Genomic DNA, 27,415 nt, shown 5'->3' with positions numbered 1-27,415 from the left:
CTCTAGAGAACAGCAGATCTGAAACACAGTTTTTCAGTAAATGCACTTATTTATGTTCCATCACTTCCTCTGTCATTAGTGATAGGTTGTGGACTGACACGGCGCTCTACGACCTTCTCTCTGATCCACTGATCCTCTGACCACCTGCCTGGCCCATTCATTTCCCATCATCCCCCGTGTGTGCGAGCTCTGTCCGATTAGTGCTTTAATCAAAGACAAATTTCCACCGTGATCGAATGACACGAGGGCCGAACGCCTGCTGTGACAGCTGATCCTGTGTCAGTCCTCTGAGGAGACGACTTCACACATGCAGTCATGAGTCCGAGGTAAAGCAGTAGCAGCAGTATAGGGTAGTAGTAGTTGTATAGGGGAGAAAGGTGATGATCATTCTAGGGGCCCAGCGCCCAGTAGGGCCCACAAAAAAACCCAGTAGTCTAATCTTTGTATGACTGAATTATTCTGCTTAGACCCTGACTAATACCAAAAATATTCAATATTATGGAAAGATACTCCATGAGAGGCTGCTCCAATGATAGAAATGGTTACACTTCCTGTCTCTCTAAATGGGCGTGGCCAACCGTCACCCCACCTCGTCTGTGAACGTGTGTGGATTTATACAATTTGTAGGTAGATGAAAGTGAGATATTTATATTTTCTTATGATAACATTAAATATTTACACTACTAACAGTCATATTTGGCATGACAAAAATAATTTAAATCATTTTCACAGGCGTTTGCGCCCGTTTGTTCGACGTTGCCTAGGAGAGCTGTGCCAAATCTCACGAGAGTGTGTCGTAGAGACAGAGACAGGTCTTGAACAAAGTGGATTTTCTCCTGATGTGTCCGTCTGAAAATTGCCATTTTTGTGTCAAAATGTTCAGAAGAGATGTGGCTTGTGAAAAATGAGTCCAAAATTTACTTCAGTGACTGTGGGGCGAAAGAATCGACCATAATCGGTGTTCACGTTAAATTGTCCCATTGGAGTCAATACACTCGATGCTGCCTCTGGTCTCCCTAAAGGGGCGTGGCCATGCTGAAGTCCACGTGACATCATACAGGAAGCTGACTCGTCATGGAAGGTCTTGGTTTATAAACCGTCTTTGCTAATACTCATAGTAATGCTGCATTAGCATCAAAACAATAGGCTAAATAAAAAATGATAATACGTAGTCTAAGAAAAAAAGTGGAAAAGTCAGGGGCCCACTTTAGTATTCTTTCAAGGGCCCCAGAATTCCTAGCAACGGCCCTGAGCAGAACTCGTAGCCTACTCACTTTACTAGTCTGATACTTCACATATACTTGAAGTATCAGTGGTAAAAGTACTGTAGTTGTGCAGCGACGTGTCTCCTGTGACTGATTCCCTCTGACATTGTTGATCCTGAGTCATCAGTGTGTGAGCAGCAGCAGCATCCGGCCGGCCAGCGCTGCTCTGCTGCTGCAGCACTTTCTGCCCCGTCAGCTGAGTCCTGCTGCTGCTGCTGCTGCTGTCGTGGGCAAGTTTCTCTTCCAGGGGCAAAACACCAACAATCTGCCTCTGATTTAAACTGGATTATAATGTTTACAAAGTGGCACACGACACGACACGACACGACGGAAACATCCAAGGGAAGAACAGGGTGTGTCGTTCTCTCTTTCTGAACATCAGGCAGACTATTCAAAACGAAAAGCAGCAGAAATTTGATTAAAATAGTACGGTGGCCCTGAGGGCTCAACACTAACAACACAACCTCCCCCAGACTGGGCTTTATGCACAGCTCCACTACTTCCTGAAATAAACCAGCTCCTTTAACTTGATTTAATGTATTTATTTAAAAAGGACAATGTACATTAATAACATAAGTTCTTTTCTCTTTTTAAGGAAGAGAAAAGAGGAAGCCCAACGTAAATGTACCGGGATTAGCAAGTAGCTAATTTTCACCCGCAGTCCTCTGGCAGTTTACATAAAAAAGAGTGTGTCTGACCTCACAACAATGGTCAGACACACCTGGATTAATCAGTTTGTCCAATAATGTTAGACAGGAAATAAAGGAGCTGGCTTAATTCAGGAAGTAGTGGAGCTGTGCATAAAGCCCATTCCTGTTAGTGGGGTTTGACAATAAGCTTAGTTTGTTTGGTTTATTAAAACATCAATATCACATGATTGACATGTTATTAGTCATATGGACTGTTAGCTTAGCATTAGCCTTTAGCATGGTCCCTCCAGAAACACTTTTCCTTTTCCACTTTTCTTTCATTGATGTGTCTTCTTTAAAAAAACATTTATGTAAAAAGCACTTTGAGCAACAACTCATGTCATTAAAGTTTGGCCACTTTGGGCTTCCGTAGTTTTCTGAGCCAAAAAGCTGTAATCAGTGAGTTTCTCCTGTATCTTAATTTAAATCCGTATAAACACTGACATATTGTTCTGTCTCCAGCACTGAGAGAACAAAAGCTAAAAAAGAATTGAGACCAAAGATCAACAACAGGTTTTTTAAAGCGTCTTGAACAGTTTGTGCCCTGTTCTTCTTGACTGATTTTCATGGTCACGCTCAGGAAGGGTTTGGTGACGCTCGCCACTTCCTGTCAGTTCCTCACAGGAAGGCCAAAGTCACAGGCAGCAAATCCTGCACAGTGAAGTTTGTTTACTTCAGAGTTTAAAGCCTCGATAGCAGCTCGGAGCTAAACGCTAATGTTCATGCTAATTACTGAAGGCACATCTGCACAGAGAGAAACATTTAACCCTATTTTACTTTTATTTCACACACAAAAAAGAAAAAAGAAAATCAAAGAGCTTCACTTTAAAGGGATAGTTCAACATTTCGACAGACTCTCCTATCTCCATAATCCCTATAGTCATAGCAGTAGGTTCATTACCTTTAATTGTCAGTGCATGTTGTTTTGAGATCGGCGGGGCAGAGACGTGAGCTGCTCAGTGAACACAATGGAGGTGAACGGTACAGGTCCCCTGTCCCTCATCAAACTCATCAAATACACAATCCAACAACTCCACAACGCTCTGGTGGACAAGTTGTGACCTGCACATTCACCACGCTATGAGATAATAACACAACGTTACCAGACAGAGTTGTTTTAGAGGTAAATTCATGCAAAACCTCTGATGCACGTTGCCTTCAGGGACAGTTTTTCATCAAGCAGTCTCTGCATTTACTTCGAAAACAACTCTATCTGGTAACGTTGTGTTATTATCTCATAGCGTGGTGAATGTGCAGGTCACAACTTGTCCACCAGAGCGTTTTGGAGTTGTTGGATTGTGTATTTGATGAGTTTGATGAGGGAAACCAAGAAATCCCATGAGCCTCCGTAGCGTAGCTCTGAGCAGCTCACGGTTCGGATGATGAAAATGTTTAACTATCCCTTTAAAGAATGACGAGTCAGAAAGACACACACAGACGACAGCTGGTTGTTTTGTGTTGTTTATTGTGTTGGTCTGGTCATATCTTTAAAGAGATTATATACACAAATTAGTACAACAAGAAGAGTTATCCAAAAAAAAAAAAAAAAATTACACATTCAAAAACAAAAAACAGACAGACAACCCTCATGAAAAAGATTTTAACACAAGTGCGTGTTTGCCGTGAACTCACTTCCACATCACTTCCTGTTTTCTCACCCTCTCTTCTCATCATCGACGACGACAAACTGATGATTCTTGAAGCCGAACAAGAGACAGAGAGAGACGCAGACACAAGAGAAAGAGAGAGAAGAGAGAGAAGACACGTGTCCACACTCTTATTTTAAGACCATTTTCCAGTTAAGAACAGGTGCAGTGTATTAATAGCTACAGCAGACAAAATACAAAAACAACAAGTCTCCCTGGAGGAACCAGGGCGAGTGGTACAAAAGTCGCCCTCTCTCTTTTAAATTTGTGTTTTGGACTGAAAAGAAAAAAAAAAGGCAAACTGTACATTTACCATTCACCTCTATTAAAATATACGTTCATGCTCTAACTGCAGTTACTTTGATTAAAATAATTTACTCTTTTATGCTCAGCTGACTTTTTTTTAGCTTGTTATTTTCTGAAAAGCTTCCAAGAAGACCCCCCCTCCCCTTCCCTTCCCCGCCCCTCCCCTCCCCTCCCCTCCCCTCCCCCCACCCGGACAGAAAGTGGAAAAATACATCTCTTCACCTTTTTTGTATTCTTTTAAAATTTCACAATCAAATTTTCTTTTCTTTTTTTTACCAAACAGCTTCACATTTCACTCCGCTCACTCACTCACTCGATCGATCTACCTGAAGTCAAAGGACAGAGGAGGAAAAACAAAAAAAAAACAAAAAAACCAGAGACAGGTGAGGATTAAAAACAATCTCACTGCACGCCAGTGACTTTAAGAGCAGGTGCGCTGCAGCAGCGTTGCGGCGTCGTCGCGGCGTCTTTTTCTTTTAAGGCTCGCAGATCGTAGTCTCCACCACGAACTCGCTGCCGAAGTGACGGATCTTGTGGCAGTTCAGAGCTTCGCGCTTCTGCATACCTGAGGGACGACAGGAGGGAGGGAGGAGGTCAACGACGTTATTATACAGTTTTATTCTCATCAGGTCAAACAGTGAAAACATGGAGGATGAACTCCTGGTTCTAGGGATGCACGATAACTAATGGTACAGATAATTATTGGCTGATAATTATCGACCAAAATACACAGATAAGTCCAATAATTACGTCACTAAAGCCCTGATTATGCTCTTTTTCAGTCCGTTTGCCCCCTAAGTTGATTTGATTCAATACTAAATGTTGATTTTTGAAGAGTCACAACTGTGCAGTGATGTCAGTTATATTATCTGTGTTAAGCTGTAGAGTTAAATTCATCTGTGTGAATCTAAACTATTAATAAATGTTATTGGTTATCGGTGAAAGAAAGAGTTATAGTTCTTCCCTGACATATATCAATGTGCTACTGGAGCTGCACCACAGGCAAAACACGTCATGTTGCACATACACAGGCAGATTTGCAGTGTGAACAGTAAATTTTTGCTTAATTTTCACACAAAAAAATACAGTATACTGTATATTACAAAAAATAAATTATAATAAAAAGAAATACACTTTGGAAGCAACTTCAAGTTTCTGTTCACAATGTCTTCCTCATGAGTTCTATGGATTCTGGGATGTATTTACTGCATGATCAGGCTTTGCTTTCATTGATATGCACCATTTTCCTCAGTTTACCTTAAAGTTTACGTTGATGTAACCAGATCGTTGCTGAATAAACGTTAATGAAAGAAAAGAGGGTTGAGAAGATGTGCAAGAGTCACAACTTCAGAAAACAAATCACAGTTTGCATTGTTCAGTTTAACTCTTTGGCTTTTCAGAGTTTGCAGACGCTGCTCGACGATGTCATTTTGTGATTTCGATGACACGGCGGTTTAACTGTGTAGAACTAACGTCTCATTTCCTCCCTTCATTGATCATCTTCAGTCTCTCACTCACTCATTCTGATCAGACGCTGCTTTCAGGCCGTTGGAGGTTACGATGCACCACTGATGGTTTTTTAAGATGTAAAATAAAACGTGAAAATGTCTTGAGCTTGTGTGTTTCAGGACTGTTTCCAGCAGAACCGAGCAGTAACTTTAACAGGAACAGAGTCTGCTGACCGACACGTGACTCACTAGAATCAGAGGTCATCAATATTTCCTTCTGTTCACTGACCTCACACTTTTTATGTCCAACAAAATATTAGAGTGTGATTTTTTTTGGACGGGCAGTGCGTCTTACCTAAATGGATCATAGAACAAGGCAAAAACATGTTGTTTTTGTTTTTAAACCAAACAGCTCTGTCACCATCTCCTGTATGTGTCACTCAGCAGAGGAGACAACAGGTCTGATACTGGAAATACTCCTCACCTCAAAGTCTCTAGTTTTCTCGCTGGACACTTCTATAGAATAGAAATCCTAAGTGGCGTCAAACAGAGCTCTGGAAGCTGATCATGTCACCATGTGATAAATACTTTTCCAGGACGTTTGACTCTTTTTTCTCAATTTCCATGTGTTTTCCATGAATGGAAAATGTGTCGCCCGTTTTCCAGGAGGCATGGGAACCCTGTCAGCGTCTCAGTGTCTCAGTCAGTACGTTTACATGCAGAGCTTAATCGAGCTATGCTCAAAATTCGATTTTGGCGTCAAGTCGGACTTCTGCCCTTGTCTCAATTTACATGCAACTGAGAAAATCGAATAACTGACGGGGTCCGCCCCCTCATGCAGCGTCACACTGTTGTTTCAGCGGGTTAATACGCCCCCCTGTCCTGTTGACTTTTCTGTCGACTCGTAAAAAACTGAATATAAACAACTTAGTAGCTTAATAATAAATTCTCAACTCCAGTCTGGGCCGGATTCACGCTGAGAATAGGATACGGGCTTCCTTTTTTCCCCTCTCTCTCTCTTTAAAATTGAATTGAATTCAATCTGCGCTGACGTTGGGTTTTTCTGTTGTGGTGCATGCGCACATGCATTGTCCAGCTTCGGTCCGACTAAGGTGTATACATGACGGAGAAAATCATATTCCAATCGCATTATTTGGGTGTCTTAACGCTTCAGTTGTTCAGTTATAGTCGGATTAGAGGGACTGACAGACCCGTGTTTCAGACCAAACACTCTATATAAGTGATTGCTGTCGAAACATATAACTATTTAAGACTTATATTAACACAAATATTCCGCTTACTTCTGCTTTAAGGCAATAATTCAGTTTTTTAAAGTGTCATGTAAACGTACTGAGTGTCTCTGAGTCTCTGAGTCTCTGAGTCTCTGTGTCTCAGTGTCTCAGTGTCTTTGTGTCTCAATGTCCTTACCCAGGATTCTGTCTCTGCGCTGCAGCTTGAACGTCTCTTTGCCGCGACACAGGTTGTAGATGAAGTATCCGAGCTGGTCCACGTGCTCCAGACGCTCCGTCACGATCATCTCCTCATGGATCAGGTAGGACTGAGGCAGGTAGGTGCCGGCCTGGGGGGAGGAAGGGGAGGGGGGGAAGAGGGGGGAGGAGGAGGAGGGGGAGGGGGACACACAGTCATCAACACTGTGACGCCTGAGGACGGACACAGCTTCCGTCGGTCGGAGCTGATCCTGATTTCTGATGTTTTTCTCATCGTTCGCTCGATTAAACCTGAGGAACTCATTTCAAACTAAACTGCTGAGTCATTTCAAACAGACTGAATGATGTCATTAGGGTTGCAAAATTTGGAAACTTTCCATGGGAATTAACAGGAATATAGGCTATGGGAATAAACGGGAATAAATCTGAAATTTACAAAACTGATTGGTGAGGGTGAGTAATATATTTTACTCAACGGTCATGTTTTTGTGGTTCAGTAAAAAGAATCGATTGGTCATACCAGAATTAAAGGTCTACTCACAAATAAATCTGTTGAAATGTCATGTTTTTTAATTATTTTATTTTGCATGGATGTCTGCTTATGACAAAACTAAATATTTACATTTATGTTTGGATATGATACAGTGATACAGATACAATTCCACAGCTTAAATTCCCATGGAAAGTTTCTGGAAATTTTCATCATCATTCATCATCATTCGTCATTCTGCTGCTGACTCATCACTTTCTCCAGGTCTCTGACCACAGACAGGTGTGTACAGGTGTGTGTGTGTGTGTGTGTGTGTGTGTGTGTGTGTGTGTTTACCTTGACGTTGATGAGCAGCTCCAGCAGGTCTCTGGGCGGCATGACGATGGAGGTGTTGAGGGGGATGACGTAGCACTTGTTCAGACTCAGGTCCAGGTAGGCGGTCAGCCTCTGAGACGGGACACACATGTCAACACAACAGGAACACAACCAGAGAGAGTATGTGTGCATTTCTAACTGTTTATAAACTACATACTAATGAGTATTCATGTGTTATAAATGATGGATTCAGTATTTAATGCTTAACTAATGCTTAATAGTGTGCACTTATTATAAAGTGTTACTGAATAAACTGAATTCTCGTGTTCTCAATCTGTGTTAACTGTCTGTATTTTGTATTTTCTATGCTTATTGCTGTACATCACTTTGGTCAACGCTGTTGTTTCTTAATAAATATGCTTTATAAATACATTTTTTATTGTAAACTTGATTTAGTTTCATTGACATCACTATGAAACTGAATTAACTGATAATATCTTTGTTTTTTATTCTTATTCTGTCTCATGAATTATCTGACGACCCCTGTTGGAGCGGCCCATCCAACTGTGATACCATGATGCATCTGGATTTTAATTCTAAAAACACTAAAAACTTTTACTTCTTGTTTTGTATCTTCAGACGCTTCAGCATTTAAAAAAAAAAGAGAAATCATGATTTAACTGAAACATTTAATCCAGATTAAACATCATCTCGTTGTTGCAGTTACATTAAATCCTGATTAACATGACATGAGGTGTGTGTGTGTGTGTGTGTGTGTGTGTGTGTGTGTGTGTGTGTGTGTGTGTGTGTGTGTGTGTGTGTGTGTGTGTGTGTGTGTGTGTGTGTGTGTGTGTGTGTGTGTGTGTGTCTGTGTCTCACCCTCTGGAAGTCGTGGACGATGTCAGCTGGGTCTCCGTCATCGAACTCGGGCACCGGGACGTTGATGAGCTCCACCTGCTCCCGCTCCAGCACCCGGATCGTCTCCTCCAGCTGCCGCAGGTGGAACTGGCTCGGCAGCTCCACCTCCACCTGCACACCACAACAACCAGTTAGAACCAGTATAAAACCAGTTTTAAACCAATTAAAACCAGTTAGAACCAGTAAAAACCAGTTTAAACCAGTAGAACCAACGTTGTACGTCTCCAACTCCAGATGTTAAGATACAGTAACTGATGCTGGATCATGTGTTTGTGGATCATAGTACTTGATTTAATGAATTAAATGAATTTGTTTTGTTGAAATTTTGATGCTGTGATCGAAATAAACACTCATTCATTCATTCATTTGTTTGTTCTGCTCTAATGTATCTGTGTTTCCTGTCGCTGCAGTTTCTAATGTTTACAGACTGTGTCCAACAACTCAGCTGCCAACGACTTTGGATTAATTTTACTGTGATTTGAATTGATTAGTTTGAGGTAAATTTGGTCACATGATCGACTGCCTCAGCTCTCAGTCAGTCAATCAATCAATCAATCAATCAATGAATGAATCAGTAAATCAATCAGTGACTGGCTCATGACACGTGTGTGTGGATGAAGGTGAACGTGTTCGTACCTCCTCTTCCTCGCGGATCATGAAGTCTTCCTCGCGGTAGTTCACCCCACACACGAACATCTGGCCCTCCTGCAGAGAGGAAAAGGAGGAGGAAGAGGAAGAGGAGAAACACAGGAAGAGAGAGAAGATCAATAAAAGCAGGAAGTGAAGAGTCCAGTTGATCATTTGTTCTTGATGATGGAGGAGTTTAACCTGGAGTCAAATCTCAACTTCCCTCAGACTTCAGACACGTTTCAGACTCAGTGTGACTTTAACTTTCAGTGACAGTTGTTGTAAAAACGGACTGACCTCACATTCCCTGTTTCTAGACTATTTTATTTATTATCAGTTCACATGAGAAGACTTATAATGTTTAACAACGTGACAGCAGTGGATCCATTTTGATTGACAGCTGATTAATGGGGGGGAATCTGTGTATGTATTTGCCTGGATTATATAAGTGGAGCAGTTTCTCTAAGTCTTAAATTTAATGAAACTTTTGTTTTGTTAATCACTGGTTTGTGAAGGAGGAGCAGATGATATGAGGTCATTCTTCTCTCTCGTGTTCACATTTTATTTTTCCTTTTCTTTTGTTGAATGAATAAAATAAACATATATTCATAGAATAATTAACAACTGATCCTCCTTCAAGTCTTATTTCTGGTTCTTGTGTATCTGAACCAGCCTCTCCACTCTGTAAACATTTGATTATTAACGATCTGCTCTGTGTAAATGAACTTGACTTCCAACATCATAAATCCACCTGAAGAGTTGAGACTAAAAAGTTAAGACTAATAATCCAGCTCTGTCAAACTTTATAAAACCTTTATAAACTCACACAAAAATGTGACCTTTACTTTGGAAACTCCCTCAGCTCTCTGACTAACTCTGACTAACTCATTCATCTGTTCACTTCTGATTTTCTAGAGAACTAAAAACATCATAAAACTTTCATAAAACAAAAAAAAACAAAACAAAAGAAATGATGTTATAAAGTGAAATAAACAAACTGTCGGACGTGTTCAGACGCTTCATTCCTTATAAAACCCGAGTCACACCTGAGCACGGGGAACCTGCTGGGACCTGTCGCTGGCTTCACGTCTTCTGGGTTTATCTCTCTTTCTCTCTCTCTCTATGATTGGTCGCTATAGCCTCGCATCACCAGGCTCTTCAGACAAGCGAAGAGCCTGGTGTCTGTTACCTCCGAAATTCGTCTGCATTCTGGTTTCTGTCTGTAGCGGATACCGAAATCACCAAATTCACCGAAATAAAAGTGTTCACCGACATAAAACGTATAAAATAGACATGAACTTGTAATACAATAAAAGCAAAATGTTAACTTAATGGCTCGGGGACTTTCTTGTAAATTATATTCCTTAAAGCAGAAGTAAGCGGAATATTTGTGTTAATATAAGTCTTAAATAGTTATATCATCCGACGGCAATCACTTATATAGAGTGTTTGGTCCGAAATACGGGTCTGTCAGTCACTCTGCTCTGCTGTGAGCCGAGGAGAAAACTTTCCTTGTATCCTACAACCTTTATCCAATGAGGAGAGAGAACGGCATAAAGGGGCAGTCCTCTCTGTGTGTGCAGCCAAGGGATGTGCGTGAATGTGGTGACGTAGGGACGAGGACCGATAGATCCATGACGAGGGCGGAGACTGCTAACTCCATCGGCTGACAAAAAGTTAGCCAAAGCGACCGGATTGCTTACTTCTGCTTTAAATTAAAGAGTTTTACCGCATTTTATTAGCTCGGTGCTTTTATTTTGACGGAAAGGTCTGTTTCTCTCGCCCTGGATCCATTTCCTACCAAAACAGCGAGTCTACGGCCCCAGACTAGGTCGCTATGGTGACAGCTAACATGGTCAGACTCCTAGTGTGGGGGGGGTCCGTTTAACTTCACTGACCTTGGGCACGTCGCTCACCTCGAGGATGTAGTAGCGGTACAGGTAGGCTCCTCCCACCACCACTCCAGACAGCATCAAGGCCAGACCCAGACACATGCACCAGCACCAGGCGCGGGACTGGTGGCGCACGGGGAGCCCCGCCTCCGCATCCTGCACCACAGAGGAAGAAGAAGGAGGTGGTTAAATACATTATTACATTCACTTTCATTGTTGCAAATATCTTCCCGGTCATTCCGCTACTTCCTCATTCGGTTGACAGCGTTTGCAAGTATTTTATCAACATGTTCTGCTTCTTTTCCAACATTTTCTTCCCTATTTTAAGAAGAAAACAAGTCAAACACGTCACTATGAACCACTTGAACTCACATCTGCTTCATTTCTAACCACATATTTAAAGGGATAGTTCAACATTTTGGCAACTTGGCCCATTGCCATAATCCCTATAGTCATAGCAGTAGGTTCGTTACCTTTAATTGTCGGTGCAAGCTATTTTTAGAACGGCGGAGCAGAGCCGCGAGCTGCTCAGAGCTACGCTACGGAGGCTCATGGGATTTCTTGGTTTCCCTCATCAAACTCATCAAATACACAATCCAACAACTCCAAAAATAGTTGTTTTAGAGTTAAATACAGAGACTGTTTGATGAAAAACTGCCCAGACGGAAACGCACATCAGCTGTTTTGCATGAATTTCCCTCTAAAACAACTCTGTCTGGTAACGTTCTGTTATTATCTCATAGCGTGGTGAATGTGCAGGTCACAACTTGTCCACCAGAGCGTTTTGGAGTCGTTGGATTGTGTATTTATTTGATGAGTTTGATGAGGGAAGGCGAAAATACCACACGCCATGCAGAGCTCATGTTTCTGCTCTGCCGTTCTAAAAATATCTTGCACCGACAATTAAAGGTAACAAACCTACTGCTATGACTATAGGGATTATGGCAATGGGCCAATTTTACAAAATGTTGAACTATCCCTTTAAAGACGGCCGTGTAACCACTTGTATTCCAGCTCATCAAATAATACAGTGAGTGACGCCTCCTGTCTCACTGGAGCATCTTTGTCTGAGCTCTGACGCTGCAGCGGCAGACTCTGACCGGCCGGTAGGGAGCGTCATTAACCACACACACAGACACACACACACACACCAGCCGGGACGCTGCTTTAATTGATTCATTAAGCTCGGCTGAGTAAAACTGAGGCTCTGACTTCAGCTGTGACTCAGCAGCTCCACAACGTTAATTAATTATCCAGCAGTAAAACTAATGAGCGGTCTCCTCTGTCCACCTGCAGCTTGTTTCCCTTCTCACTTCATTAACCTTTATTATTTATAACATGGTTTTTATCCTGCACAAAAACAAAAAAGGAGCTAGAAACACGGTTTATTCTGTATTATCATCATCAAAACAGCTACATTATTTTGATATTTAATGGACTTTTCATTTTTTTTATGTACTTGATATTGCTGCAGCTTCTCTGTGGTTTAAGTCTACAATAAAAGCTCATGGTTCCTACACATTTGAAATTTCCAAATTCAATACTTTTTCCAGACCCTAATCTACAGACTTCTCGGTAGAAAATTCAAATAATTTGTGATATTTAAGTAAATAGATGTGCATAATATAAAAAAAAGCATGCAATTTATCTTGTTTTCATTCTGAATGTGTATGCCATTATGCAACCAAATAATTTCCAGGTGATTGTAGCTAAGTACAATAGCACATACAAAATAGTTAACCCAAATAACTTCAGATAAGACCAAACCAAGATAAGATTAAAAAATAGATGTATATTTCCATACAATAGTTTCCATTTTCCATACTTTTCCAGACCTGGAAATGTATAAAATCAAATTCCATACTTTTCCATACTTGCGTAGGAACCCTGAAAGCTGAATAAAAACTCATCTTTTTGAACTCAGATGGTTTTTATTTAGTGTGATTAAACCACCTGATCCAGAGCTGGATTAAATTCTTCCAAACCTCCTCCTCTCTCTCTACTCTCAGAGGAGGAGAAACAACGCGGTGCCAGACGACCTGTCGGGAGCCTGGAAACGCTCCAAGGGCCGCGACGACCGGAGGCCAGGGTGTGACGTGAGTGTGTGTGTGTGTGTGATTGTAAGAAGACAAAGGCTTGTTTGGATGGGACGAGAGGGAGGCCGTATGTCTCTTTTCAGACAGACGACGACACCGCAACAGTGACTCATCAGAGGGGAAACGGGGACAAACTCCACAATCTGACAAACCGTCATTAGATACAACACAAAAGACAGAGTGAAGGTGTGTGATGACGCGTTCAGGTGCAGAAACGATCGACGTCACTTCATTGAACCGGTGATTAATCGGAGGAAAATCTATAAATTGTGTGTGTGTTTGTGTGTGTGTGTTTAAATATTGAAGGGAGGCAGCGAGGTGTTATCAGCCGTGGACTCTGGCCCGGTGCAGACAAACAGAACCAGTCTCAACATGTTTCCTCTGTGTGGTTTGGTTTGTTTCTCCCTCCTGCTGCCGTTTTAAAACCAAAAAGAGAGAAGAAACAAAACGTTGTGTGAGGTCGGAACAAGTCGGGAATCATTAACAACAAGCTGCTGCTCTGTTGTCGTTGTCGGTCTCCATGAACGACCGGCCGGCGCAGCGTTTTTAAACTGGGAAACACAACCTCAGGCTTCACTGTCACTCCAGTTTGTTTTTGTCTTTGTCTTTGAGTATTGATGACCGGTCCCGGACGACAGCTTGTTCCTGAAGCTGAGCTGAGCTGACGTTATTGATTATTTCTAAAAAAGTGTCAAAACAACACAAAGTCAAACCTTGTGTGTGGTTGGACTTTGGTCAAATACTGATTTTATAACAGTGACGCTCTGACAAAGTCACCAGTCAGATCAATAAAAGACAAAGAGAGAGACTCTTTCTCAAACATCACGCTGTCCGGGATAGTTGAAAACAGTCTTAATTTCCTTCAACTCCACTTTTTTGTATTTAGGTTTAACTTCCTCTGTTGCATATGTAGAGCTGGTCATAGCCAGTATGTTTACATGACAGTTGGAAAAAACAACTTCTGGCCTTAAAGGAGACATATTCTGCCCCCTTTTCCAAAAATTAAAATAGTTCCCAGGTGTCTTAAAGACGTGTCTGTGTCATGCTTTGGTCAAAATCCCCCAAGGATCAAACATCGCAGCTCTTTTCATCCTCTCAAAACAGCTCTGTCCAGAACGGCTGGTTTCAGTGCCTGTCCCTTTAAATGCAAATGCTTGCCCCGCCCCTTCTACCGGTACTAGGTAGGGGTGGTATTATGCAAATTCGAAACCTAGTTACATCGCTGGAAGACAACTGAGGGAACAGCTGGTAAAAACCACATGGATTTCAACCCAGGGAGCCTGAAAATTACAGTTATTTTTGTCAATTCTCACATTTTGGGCAAGACAGGCAAGACAAACACCCAGATACTATATGTTAAAGAGCCTTCAAAAAGTTTTATTTCCATAATATGTCCATTTTAATCCGTCTATAACTAGACGACTAAAGTGTATAAACAGGTTAGTCCGACTACGACTGGACTTCTCCAGATTCGACTAAAACACCCAGATAATATGAATGGAAACAGAAACATGTATATACTCCTTAATCTGACTGAAATAGGACAATGCATGTGCACACAAACCTGGCCCAAAGAAGAAAGAAAAAAAAGCCAGAAGATGCGTTTCATTTTAAAAAAGGAAGCCCGTGGCCCGACATGACCCAAGTTATTTGTATATATTTTCAGCCTGGACGGGTGCGTCTTCTCTAGTTGAGAACTGTAAGTTATTTATATCCAGTTATTTACTATGTGACAGAAAAGTCGACCTGAAAGGACTCAACTAGGGCTGTCAACGAATACTCTAAATTCAAATATATAAAAAGAAAATGAGATTCGAATGTAGAAAAAAAACCCACATCAGCGGCTGCTTTGCGAGTGGCCGCACTGACCCGTCATAGGAGCGTCACTCACTGCTGGGAAGCTACAGGTCTACGGTCTAAACAGCCGACAGATATTCAAATGGTTCGACCCTATGTGGGGTTTTTTTAGAGCGAATATTCAAACATCATTTTCGAGCAATTTTGACAGCCCTAGAAACGACGCTTATCTCCACCTCGCCACGAGCAGAACTCCACTTCGCTGTGTATGTTAACGCACTGAGCCTCATTAGCATACGTCTCATGTTTAGTAATTACTCTGCCTACATAACGCTCCATTATTCATTTGCTGTAATAAGAGACGAGGCTCAGTGTACTGGAAGTGCTCCTCCTCTTCCCTGCAGCTCACGAGCTGCCAGGAAATATTGTCTGTTTTTAAAGAAAGCTAAAAAAGAAAAAGAAAAACCACAAAGATTGAAGATAAAGAGACCGAACTGAAGCAGCATCAGCGAGTTTCTGTTTTAATTCTCAGAGAAAAAGTCTCACACTCCTGCTGACCATCACTTTTTATATTTAAATGTTCTGTTTGGTCAGTGGAGGAAAACCAGCTGTGTCGGTGGTTTGGTCCGCAGCTTGATAAATGTGACGTGTGTGAGTCACTGTTTCCTGGTCTGAAATAAATAAAAAAAGGACACAAGAAAAGAACACAAAGCGGCCGGTTGTCGAGTCCTTTCTCACTTCCACAGACACAAACACAACAGTGTTGTGACACGCCGGCCGAGCGAGGACGAGCGTTTAGAAAAAGAGGAACCAAACTGTTTCAGGTCGGAGCTGCTGGAGGAAGTGGATGGTGAAGCCTCACTGAGCAGAGTGTGTGTGTGTGTGTGTGTGTGTTGAAACACCCGTGGTGTTAGGTGGACAGTGTCCGGCAGCCTGACAGGGAACATTTCTTCGGGGCTTTTCTCCGTCGGCCGTAAACAGCTCGACTTCTGCTGAGTCGGCGTTTGAGCCCGGTCACTCACAGCTGTTTGGACTTCGAGGAAAGAAAAGAAAAGAAGAAGTGAAGGTGAAACTAGGCAGAAAGAAAAAAAAAAGGAGAAGAGGACATTTCCACTGACTGAGCATCAGCGAGAATATCAAACAGCTGAGAACTGATCAACAGTCACACAGTGATCATCAGATAACGTGACTTTTAGAGCTCATTGCTTCATTTTATTCTGAATATCTAGATACGACGCGGTGCCAAGTGCTTTGTCACCAGAGCAACATCGTCCATCATATAAAGTCATCACAACGCCCCGTCCCCATTACACTACAGTCTAGGGATGCACCGAAATGAAAATTTGTGGCCGAAGCCGAATAAAATAAATTAAATGCTTGGCCGAATACTAAATGCGGTTTCTAAGTTTTTCACAATTCTTTTTTAAAATATTGCATAAATAGCCTAGAAAAAGTTTTTTAGACATGTTTTTCAAAGAAAGTAAATGTTTATTGAATATTATGACATTTTCAATATTCCAGTAGCCTTTGCTGTTCAGGGTGTTTGTCTTTTCAATGAGTAATTACAGCAGTAGTGTAGTGCTAAAGGTCTTTGCAGAGATGGATTTAGATGGTTTGGTTGAACACTCGTTGCAAACTGCAATTCTTTTCTCGCTCTCCAACACTTTAAAATATCTCTACACATTTAACCGAAGGCGCCAGACAGTTCACCGCATCATTGCACATTGTTTGATTGCGTCATACGCCACTAATGGTCTATTCAGCCTTGCTTTTAACCACCGAAGACTGAATGTGGCTTTTTTTTTGCAATATTCGGCCCGAATATGTTCAGTTACCGAATATTCGGTGCATCCTTACTACTGTCATTTATGAATATAGTTGAAGTTTATCAAATGTAAAACTGTTGGTCCATGTGTCTCAGGTGACGTCTGCACGTGACCAACACATCAAACTCCAACAAAAAAATAAATAAGTAAAGATAAAAAATGAGACGCTTCTCAGATATGAAGGATTTCCTGTCTGAGGGTGAATTTATCATCCAAACTAATGATTCTTCTTCTGCTGACCGATCAATTAATCACAACCAATCAATCTACTGAAGATTGATTTTGGGCTGGTTGGATCTTTCTTAAAACTGACGGCTGTATTGACTGTAACTGTTTGTCCTTGGCTCATCAGGGCCTTTATCTTTATGACCTTCAGTCGGGTTGTTTTCTTCTCCATTTTCTTTTTAAATAGCTTTTGTTTATTCGGAAAATATAAAATCTACAGAAAAGAAGTGAAAGAAAGGACGCATATCCTCGTAGCCCAATGTTGGGTGGGTGCTGGACCAAAAAAAAACATGAAATGAAGATGAAAAACACCAAAAAGAGCTCCAATGCAAAAACAGATACTATGAGTAGTGGTCCCTATTAATGTATTGTGTATCATGTTTAAAAGAGGCGCCTCTTATGGTTTTTCTATGTATTATGATGGTTTGTATAGCCTGAATCTCTATTTGAGAACATAACTTTGTTTCATCTTCATAACAAATAATCTACAACACATATAAAGATCATGAGTTTGTCTCTGTCTGGTTCGTCTGCGTCTTCAGGGTTAAATTATTCCTCCATGAACCGTCTCTGCTGCTGGTTTTCATGTTGTTTCATGTCTCCTGGAGGACGAGGTGAGCGCTCAAGGTGTCTGCTGCTCTGCACACAACTTCACATCAACACACAGATAGAGAAAACACAAACTGTCCTCCACTGTGTTTGTACTTTCAATCTCATTTCTTTTCATTTCATCTTGTTTGTTGTATAAACAGGCGCTTGTCCTTCAGGAGGACAGAGGTCACGACCTCTCCGCTGCCAAACTGGAGCTCTGAGCGTTTCAAACTCAAACTGTGTCCAGAACAAATAAACTCTGAAGGAGTTCAGATCAAAAAACCTTCACACGGAGAAAAACCTTCCTGTTTCACAACCAACCGAGAGTCTACGACAGGCCTCGACACGACCATTTCATAACTGCACCACAACACACACACACACTCATTAACACACTCATGTGTCCACACAGGGAAGTATGTCGACGTCACACAGAGCAGGAACAGTGTGTACAGTCGGAGAGACAAAAAGACAAAACACACACTCAGGGACCAGTTTCTCATTATTGGATCAGTTTTCTGTTCGACGAGGTTTTAATCTCAGAGAGTTTCCTTCAACATCTAAAAAACAAACTGTTTGAATGTTGAAAGAGTCAAAAACTAAATATCTTTCAGTCTTTATGTGTCAGCTCAACATCTAAAAACATTCAACTACAATAAAAAAGTTAATACTAAAGATGTTGTTGACATTTCTTTTATCTTTTCATCGCTTCATCGACATGTCCTTCAGCCTCTGATGGTTTCCTGAATGAGATTATTTCTTACATAATCATTTTGTGGCTTTAACTTCTGCAGGAAACTCAGTTAAACCACTGCAGATTAAAGCTGCAACTATTATTTTCTTAACTAATTGATTAAGTTTGGTGTTGTCTCAACAACCACTTTATTTTTGATTATCAGTGACTATAATGAAACGATTAGCTATTATTGGATAACTACAGTTTTCAGATTGTGTGAACAGCACAAACCAGATTAAAACTGTTGTAGTTTTTATGAGAAAAGTGGAGGAAGAAAACGATCGCGATATTTTGCAGGGCAATAATGTACTGATACACGAATGCCAAGTACTTATCTGAACAGATTAAGAAGTTTATCTTATGAGAAAAAAAAACGATGTTAACAAAGTTTTCATTCGAAGAACATGTAAACGCATCAAACCCTTAACGGATTATATAATCATTTAATAGTGCATGGGAACACACTCGGCCTCACTGAGCTGTGAAATGATTCGTCATTTATCAGACGAGCTGCAGGTTCATTCTGTGGCGATGGACCGATCGTATCAGATATCGAGTCGATTAGTTATCAGAAGTAAAAGCTAAAACAACAACAGCTTCTTCTGCTTCTGCTGCCGTCATCATGTTGTGAGGGCTTTATGTTCTGGTCACTTCCTGTTCTCATGGGTTCAGCCTCGTTTCTCATCTCTGAGAAACAAACAGTCGCAGACTCTCTTCCTCTTTTATCATTAAAGGGGACATACTATGGAAATATCACTTTCTGAAGCCTCTTTAACATATATTTCCGTGTTTGTTTTTGCCTTCTGGCTCCAAAAAATGTGAGAATTGACAAAAAAATACGTAATTTTCAGGCTCCCTAGGTTGAAATCCATGTGGTTTTACGAGCTGTTCCCTCAATTGTCTTCCAGTGATGTAACTAGGATTCAAATTTGCATAACCCCACCCCTACCTGGGACCGGGGCAAGCAGCGGCTCATTTAAAGGGACAGGCACTGAAACCTGGATGAAAAGAGCCGTGATGTTTGATCCTTGGGGGATTTTGACCACAGCATGACACAGACATGTCTTTAAGACACCTGGGAACTATTTTAATTTGTGTAAAAGGGGAATAATATGCGTCTCCTTTAATACTGTTATTATTGTGCTTTCATTTTTACTCTCAAAGATTTGGGTTTTTCCCCTTAAAGTTGGTTTTATTCTGAAAGTTTTCTGGGGTTTTTTAGAGGAGGCGGAGGGAGGCTGAGGTGAAGACGGACAGAGGTTCATCTGAGCTGAATCCTCATCACACAGTCACACTACAATGACTGTCTTTGTGTGTGTGAGTGTGTGTAAAGTGTGTGTGTGTTGGAGATGAACCAAGCAGTGACCACATACAGTGAACTCTCACTGTGCATCATCATCATTGTCCTGCTCTGTCGACTCTACAACATTAAATGATGCTTTAATGCTCTAATTCATGTATTAAAATAATTAAATGTACTAATATCTATTTTTAGGGTGTATTGATCTGCTGATCAGCTTCTTTATTTATCGTTTGGATGATAAAAAGTCATTGGAAATATCGACTTCTGCTCTCAGCCTCATCGGATTCAATCAGTCGTCTATTTTTTCCTCCTTCTCCTTCATCATCATCAGCAGCATCATGAGTCCACCTGAGAGCAGCCTGTGTCCGTGTCGCCGTGGAGACAGGTGAGTATCAGTGTCCAGCACAGGTCCAGTTTCAGTCTGCTGGCAGCACCGCATGAAACTCCATCCACCGCTCCAACACACACACACACACACACACAGACACAGTCAACCAGTCAAAGAGCTTGTGTTTCCGTATCTTTCTGTTCAATCTACAAAGCTTCTATTTAAAAACCTGGAGAAATAAAGAAGGAAAAAAACAACACAACACAACACTGGATCCAAGTCAAGAGCTGCACAATATGCCAAGAAAAACCAAACCACCATCATATTGTGATGATAAGGCCAGATCATCATGTGATTATGGTCATTTATTATTTTCATTTTCACTAAATAAATAAAATATAAATTGATGACGTGCCATTTGACCTTAATCAAGATATAGCTGCTGCAGCTCCTGTGGTTTTGAAACTATACTTGACCATATTGCAATTTTGATTTCATTGTGCAGCCGTATTAGATTATTGATCAATCTGCCGGTTTATCACTTATTTTATAAGTTTGCTTTTTTCTGCCCCCTTTCATTCAGGAGTTGAATTATAGTTATTTTTTTGATATTTCCTTTTCTTTTTTAAATGAATGAAACAAAAAAAACCTAATTTTACTGATGAATTCACGAGGAACGGATCAAATGTTCCACAATCAAATGTCAGAGCGTCGTTAAAAATGTTCCTTTTTTAAATTTCCATCATCTTTTTATGCAATAACGATACAAAACTCAGCAAATGTAACTGAGAAAGAAAGAGAGAAAAACTTCTTGTTGAAGAAGCAGTTTGAAACAACATATATTGATCTTCAACCTGTTCCTGATTGATTATCCTTCTATAGATCATTGATCATAGATCTCATGATCTGGGACCTGGACCGGGTCTAAACCTGGTTCTGTGGCGACGTCGTCGTGTGTCGGGTCATGAGGAGCTGTGAGTGGCGGCGGGGGATAGTGGGGTAGTTGGGGGGTGTTTGGATAATCCTCCGTCTTCTTATGTGTTAGTGGTCTTGGCTCGGTGGGGGGCGGGGGCTAAAGCTGCCTGGCTGAGTCTCTCTATCTGCCTGATTATAGACCGTAATCCTGTCCAAGCAACACACACACACACACACACACACACACACACACACACACACACACACACACACACACACACACACACACACACACACACAGGTAATGAGGTAAACCAATGGATCTGAAGGCGACGCCTGCTCTTTCCCTCCTCACACACACACAGATCTATCCATCAGCTGATCAGTTCGGAGGCATTTCCATAAACAAAGATACAATAAACTCATTTCCATGTGTTTTCCATGTGAAGATGAAGCAGCTGCAGGTTCAACACAACACAACACAACACAACATAATAACATAACATAACCAAGCTGCTCTTTCCTCACTGCTCTTCTACTAATGATTAACCTGCTAATTATGGCCCAACGGTCCAAAGGCTGAAGGTTTAAACGACCGTCACATGAAACCAGAGGATGTTTGGTTTTTAGATTGATTAACTGACTGACTTAATCCTTAAATCAGCCCCAAACTAAACTATGTAGTTAGTTAAATTAGTGAAGATTCAGACCTGAACAACACAATAACTTGTTCTGTTTCAATGCAAACAAAAGAGCCTCATCGTCGTCTGTACAAAAGCAACAACTATTCTTTGTTCCCCTGAACACAACGCAGGTTTCTAATCATCGTCATCATCAACCAGGGGAAGTTAAAGACTCTTATCGAGAGAATAAAGTCAGTTTAATGAACTCTGCAGCCCTGAGATCCTCCTGTAATGAGCAATAAACCACAGAGCGACCGACTGCAGCCGCTGGAGAGTTAAAAGACTAAAAACTAAAAGAGTTGTGTTGTTGTTGCTTTACTTCAGGGCCGAAGGAGGAAGAAGAAGCTCTGACTTCACTCCCTCCATGTGTCTGGATGAAAAACAAACCAATATCTGCTTCCTATTATCAGCACATCCATCATCTAAAAGCTTAATAATAACTGATCAGCAGCTGCTTTCTGCAGGCTACAGGGCTCCATGAATCACACAATAATAAAAAAAACACACTGACACGCATCAAAACACAACGTTTCACATCAACAACCATATTAATGTGCAAAAAAAATGACGTCTGGCTCCTGTTCATGATTCAACAGGTCATAAATCCTCCGACGGTCCACGACTAAAACCAGGAAGCATCAAATGCAGCAACACCAGCAACAAGTGTGTGTCTGTGTGTGTATATATGTGTGTGTGTGTGTGTGTGTGTAAAAGCAGCTCTTGATCCGGATGTGTGTATAAATAAGGTGACAGAGCGACGCCCTCACACAGCGGGGTCGTTCGGAGCCGCGGCGTCTTAATAAAGCATCTCTAGCATCTCGGCCCAGCGCCCCTGAACGCATCGCAGCTCCTAAAAAACTCACATCTACATTTATAGTTCAACAACAGACACACACACTTTTACACTTACACAGTACACACAAACACACACACACTGGGTGTAACAGTATTACAACACAGTGTGAGCAAAGGTGAAGCTGCTGTGAGGCGTTCGGGTGCTCAGGTGTTCCTACGTCCTCGTCCTCACCTGAACCTGAGCCTGACTCCTGATTATTTGACGTGTGTTTTCTTTTTATATCCCGACTTTAAACCGCTGTGTGTCTCCTAGGCAACAACAGATATCAACCATCAATCTGTTAATAATCAGCAAAAAAAATCAACCATGAAACTCAAAACTTCCTGTTTCTGTTGCAGTCTGGACTCTAGGTTGGTTTAGCCGACAGACACATAATGAAACCATTAGACTCCCGTACATAAGAGAGAGATAAGGTTTAACATGACTCACAGGTTACATAATAAGTCAGTGAACGCATCACAAAACAGCTGACGGGTCAGTGAAGGTGACGTGAGGAGTTGAATCAGCTGAGTCGAGCTCGTTATTAAAGTCTGGATCTGTAGCAGGAAACTGTTCATCTGGTCGGAGCAATAAACTGTGTTTAATTAAGATAAAATGCTGATTAACTTCATTAATACTATCAGTCTGCACAGACCGACCAACTGACTGACCTCGCCTTACAGCAGGAAAAACGTGCAACAACTTAAAAAGTCTCAAGTTTTGGGAAACAGCCAGGAAGGAAAAAGTAATATAATACCCCAAGTTTTATCAATTTGCATCTTATTTTTTAGTAATAATTTAAATATTTCCTGGTTCCAGTTTCTTAAAATGTGAGGATTTGATGATTTTGTGACAATAAAGAGAATAAATTTGGACTTAAAACTTGTCTGCAACATTTGAAGACATCGCCTGGAGCCATTTGACTATTTCTGCAGCTGCACAGTTTATAAATAAAATCATATTTGAATTGTTTTGGCAGTTATTGCTTCAATTTCAGACTTTTAAACCATAATTGTGATCTATGCTGTGTTTTGTACTAACCAATAATGTTAGACCAGTGCATCTCTGTACATCTGTTTGCAGCCTCTATATTTGGACATCATTACCTTTGGTCAAGTTGTGACTTACAGATACATGTCCATTAATGAAGATGGTGCAGTTCTTATTATTCTAAGTTTATAAGAGATTGATGTAGAAACTACGGCAGCTTAATCAGATTAGTTTCCTGTGCAGCAGCGGGAGGAGGAAACCTACGTGGTTAAACTCTGATACGACTCACTAGGATCAGCTAAATTGAGCATGTAGACTTCTTAGCCTAAATATTTAGCTCGTCTATTTTCTGTCTTAGGAACGGACACACGGGCTTATTTATTTAGCTGATTGGTTTCTTCTCTGTTTAACCTGTTAGAGACACAAACCTCCTGCAGAGAGTTTAAAAAAAACAACCAAAAACAACCCCCCGACCGAGGGAAGTTCATTAACGTCAAGCTGTGCATGAGGAGAAAAAAACATTTTTAACGGCCCGATTGTTTTGCCGGTTGTTTCACACACAATGGCTTTAATGAAGCTGTTATTGTCATTTTGTGGTGCGAGCTGCAACTGGACGAGGGGATTTCTCTACGGATAAAACCAGACTGAACCGAAAGAGAAACTAAAAATTATCACTGTGTGGTTTTTTTGTTATCTACTTAGTGCAGTCGTACAGGCGACAATGATCTCAGATAAGTTGTTTTCGCTTCAGAGACGTCTGGAGGAAAGAATTTATTGTATTTTTTCTCATTTAACTGTTGCCTCGTGTGACCTGCACGCTTTTATTTTGAATTTTGAAGTTTATTTTTTTATTAAAAGCAGCTCGGACTTCTTCTTTTTCCTCCAGAAACCCATCACACGCTTCTTCTTTGCAACGGTGTCGACACAAACTGAACATTTCTACATCCTTCGTTGAAAGAGGAGTAGCTTCATCCAGCTGTTCCTAATAATCTGCCGGGGGAGTGCACACACACACACACACACACACACACACACAGTGACCTTGCTCTGGGTTCAGGGCTGCAGATGAAAAGCAGGGAAAAAATAAAACAAAAAAATTAAATAAAAAATCCCCCTCTCCTCTCTCCCCAAAACAACACGAATAAAAACGGAGAATCTGCTGCGTTTGAGCCGACTCCAATCCCTCCGAAGAAAAACATTAAGCTGCGATTATCAAGATAAGAGTCGGCTCAGAGGAGGAGGAGGAGGAGGAGGAGGGAGGAGGGAAACCAGCCCAGATTACCTCTGCACAGCCACAATAACCACACAGGAAGACTGGGTTGAGCCTACACAGCAACAGCAGCAATGATATTGCTCATATCACAGATTGAGAGGAAAGATTAAAACGAAAAAACGCTGAGATGAGAAATTCCCACGAGGTTTAAGATTTAAAAAAAAAAAGAAAACAAAAAAACCTGTTGACCCAGAATGTGACGTTCTGGTTTTTCTTTCTCACTCAGCCACAGAACAGAAAAGGAGTTAAGTGGAGTGAGTCCTCTCCAAAAAAACCTCCAGCTCAGCTCAAAAACCCGTCAGACAATCTGCAGACAAGAGCTGAAACTTCCTCTGTGGGAAACGGCAGCGCAGCTTTCACAACAACAGGGTGGAGGCTCGACGAGCAGGAGGAGGAGGAGAGAGACTCGGGCTGCACCACGTTAACACCCCCGAGCTGCTGCTGCTGCTGCTGGAAAACACTTATAATCGTTATAATAAAACTTTTAAATGGAAAACTGCACCAATGCGTAGAAAATTACAGAAGAAAAGTGGCACCAAGACGCTTTACAACACGGTGCCGCAGCAGCAAAGCAGACAAACGCTTCAGTCAGTGGGATTAAATAGAAGTGAAACCTATAATTACTGCTGGTGTCTAGTTTGTTTCAACCTAAACAAACTGAGAAACCTTCTCTGTCTGCTTTAAAAAAACCTCCACAGTGTCGGGTTATTAGAAGTTTCAGGTCACAGCTAAAATGTGTATGGATTTTACATGTGGGTGATGATTATCTCCCCCACTCCTACAGGTCTGCTTTCTCTTTCAGGGAGATCAAAATGAACAGTTTGTCCATTTTCTTATCAGATTAAATTAACAGTGCTGCATTTAATGACACTATAAACAAACTAAGGGCGAGGATTCAGAGTGAGACTCTTGTTTCCCAGCTAATTAACAGAGATAATGAGATGTAAACTGATACCTGGTCATCAAATATGTAAGTATGTAAGTAAAACAGCATCAGATAATTAACTTCCATCTTCACAAATAGGATTTAATTACGCAAAAATGATATTTTTTTCTTCTTATATATTTTTTTCCAGGTAATTAAAGGAGGTAATTTGATGACCAAGTCAAGAGCAAACTAATGCCTCTCGCTTTTCCACTTCCTGGTCTTCAAATATGTGAATATTTAAGTAAAACAGCATCAGGTTATTAACTTCCAACTTCACAAGTAGGGTTTATTCACGCAAAAATTATAATTTTAGCTTTTTTCCCCAAGGTAATTAACAGAAATAATAAGACGAACCAAGAGCAAACTAATATCTAATCGTCAAATGTGTAAATATTTAAGTAAAACAGCTTCAGAGGATTAACTTCCATCGACACAAGGTGGTTTAATTCACGCAAATATGAGCATTTTAGCTTCTTTTTTCCACCCAAACCCCAATTAAAACCAGTTCAAGCAGGTTCGTATATTGTACTGCTGTTATTAACTCTGACTTTAAAAAAGCAGAAGTGACATAAAGACAAATATTTAACATGTTTCTGCTGTACAAACGCAGTAAATGTTGTGTTTATGAAACGGCATCGGACCATGAACGCAACACGCGGAAGCAGCTACACAAACTCACATATCGAGTAACCGTAACAACAACACAATACACAATAAAACCCGAACAAACGTCGAGTAATTAGACATTTAAAGTGTGTTAAAGTGGCAGACACGATAAAAAACAGAAAAAAGTCCAAGTAAAAGCGGAACTGAACAAGAGTAATGTGCGTTTTTACTGCGTGTTTTTGCTTCCTGCACCAGTTTAATAGCGAGCCATTTTCTACTCACTTTGTCCTCCTCGGGAATGAGAGTTTCGGCGTCTTTCTTCACATCTTTCTGGGCCAGAGCCGAGTTAAAAGAGACTTTAACCATCCTGGATCAACTCAGACGATGACAAACTCCAAACTTGGGGGGTAAAAAGCGACAAAAAACAGCGGAAAAAGGCAAGAGGAGAGAGGGAAAAAAAGCCACAGACAATTTGCTCCGAAGTGAAGTAGTCGCACTCCGCTCCGGCCAAGTCTGATCTGTTGTGATGATCAACGGCCGAGAAGAACCAGCCAGGCGGAAGTCAGACGGCGGCCACTTCCGGTGGCGGTTTCAAAATAAGAGCATAACCCTCAAACCTGGCAACGTTAATATTTCCCATTTTCCCATTTCATTACATCGAGTTTTAGGCAAAAATAAAAATTAAATTCAAGAAAAAATAAAAGTGAAATGTTATGAATATTTATTAAACTTCAACTTCATTTGCCATTGTGGTGTTTTACCATTTAGAGCAGAAATGTTTAGAATAAAAATGTCAATAGAAGTACTGTGCACTGCAGGGCCGGCTCTACGCAGGGGCAAAAGATTCAAATAAATGTCTTACCCCCTCAAATCCAAATTTTAGAAGTTGAGAAAGCACATTTTAATATACTCAAAAAATGTGTATATTACAAGTTGACAAAATTATCTGCAGTAGCACAAAAATCGGCCAAAAAAGGGACACTGTTCTTTTCTAAAATGTTCTGTTCTGTGATTATTATTTTTTTTTTAGTATTCTTAAGACTACCTTTCAGTTTTGTAAATCTTGACCATAGTAGACCCCCCCCCCCTCACATTTCTTACTGCCCCCTCATATATGCCTGCCTAGAACCGGCCCTGGTGCACTGTTTCTTATGTTTCACTGTCTCATGTGTATTTATTGTCTTGTGGCTGTTTTCCAAATCAAATTTTTCCCAAAGGAGATAAATAAAGAATCTTGAC

General features: G+C 41.0%; 1 protein-coding gene across 2 annotated transcripts; it reads right to left on the bottom strand.

The window, feature by feature from the left end:
* Nucleotides 1–3,399: 3,399 nt before the first annotated feature.
* Nucleotides 3,400–26,701, bottom strand: itm2bb (integral membrane protein 2Bb). Of its 2 annotated transcripts, none has more exons than XM_085766131.1 (7): nucleotides 26,459–26,701; nucleotides 11,051–11,200; nucleotides 9,162–9,230; nucleotides 8,487–8,636; nucleotides 7,629–7,739; nucleotides 6,783–6,933; nucleotides 3,400–4,471 (listed from the first exon to the last, which is right to left on the bottom strand). In XM_085766131.1, the coding sequence occupies exons 1-7, from the start codon at nucleotides 26,540–26,542 to the stop codon at nucleotides 4,383–4,385; spliced, it is 804 nt and encodes a 267-aa protein (XP_085622257.1). In that variant the 5' UTR covers nucleotides 26,543–26,701; the 3' UTR covers nucleotides 3,400–4,382. The 2 variants fall into 2 exon arrangements, with proteins under 2 accessions (XP_085622257.1, XP_085622258.1); XM_085766132.1 differs by having other exon boundaries at nucleotides 11,069–11,200.
* Nucleotides 26,702–27,415: the final 714 nt, after the last annotated feature.

Source organism: Trachurus japonicus, chromosome 21 (assembly GCF_045865225.1).
Source record: "Trachurus japonicus isolate A0001 chromosome 21, Traja_1.0".
Classification (NCBI taxonomy): domain Eukaryota; kingdom Metazoa; phylum Chordata; class Actinopteri; order Carangiformes; family Carangidae; genus Trachurus; species Trachurus japonicus.
Note: the sequence above shows the minus strand (reverse complement) of the source record. Positions and strands in the feature narration are given on the sequence as shown.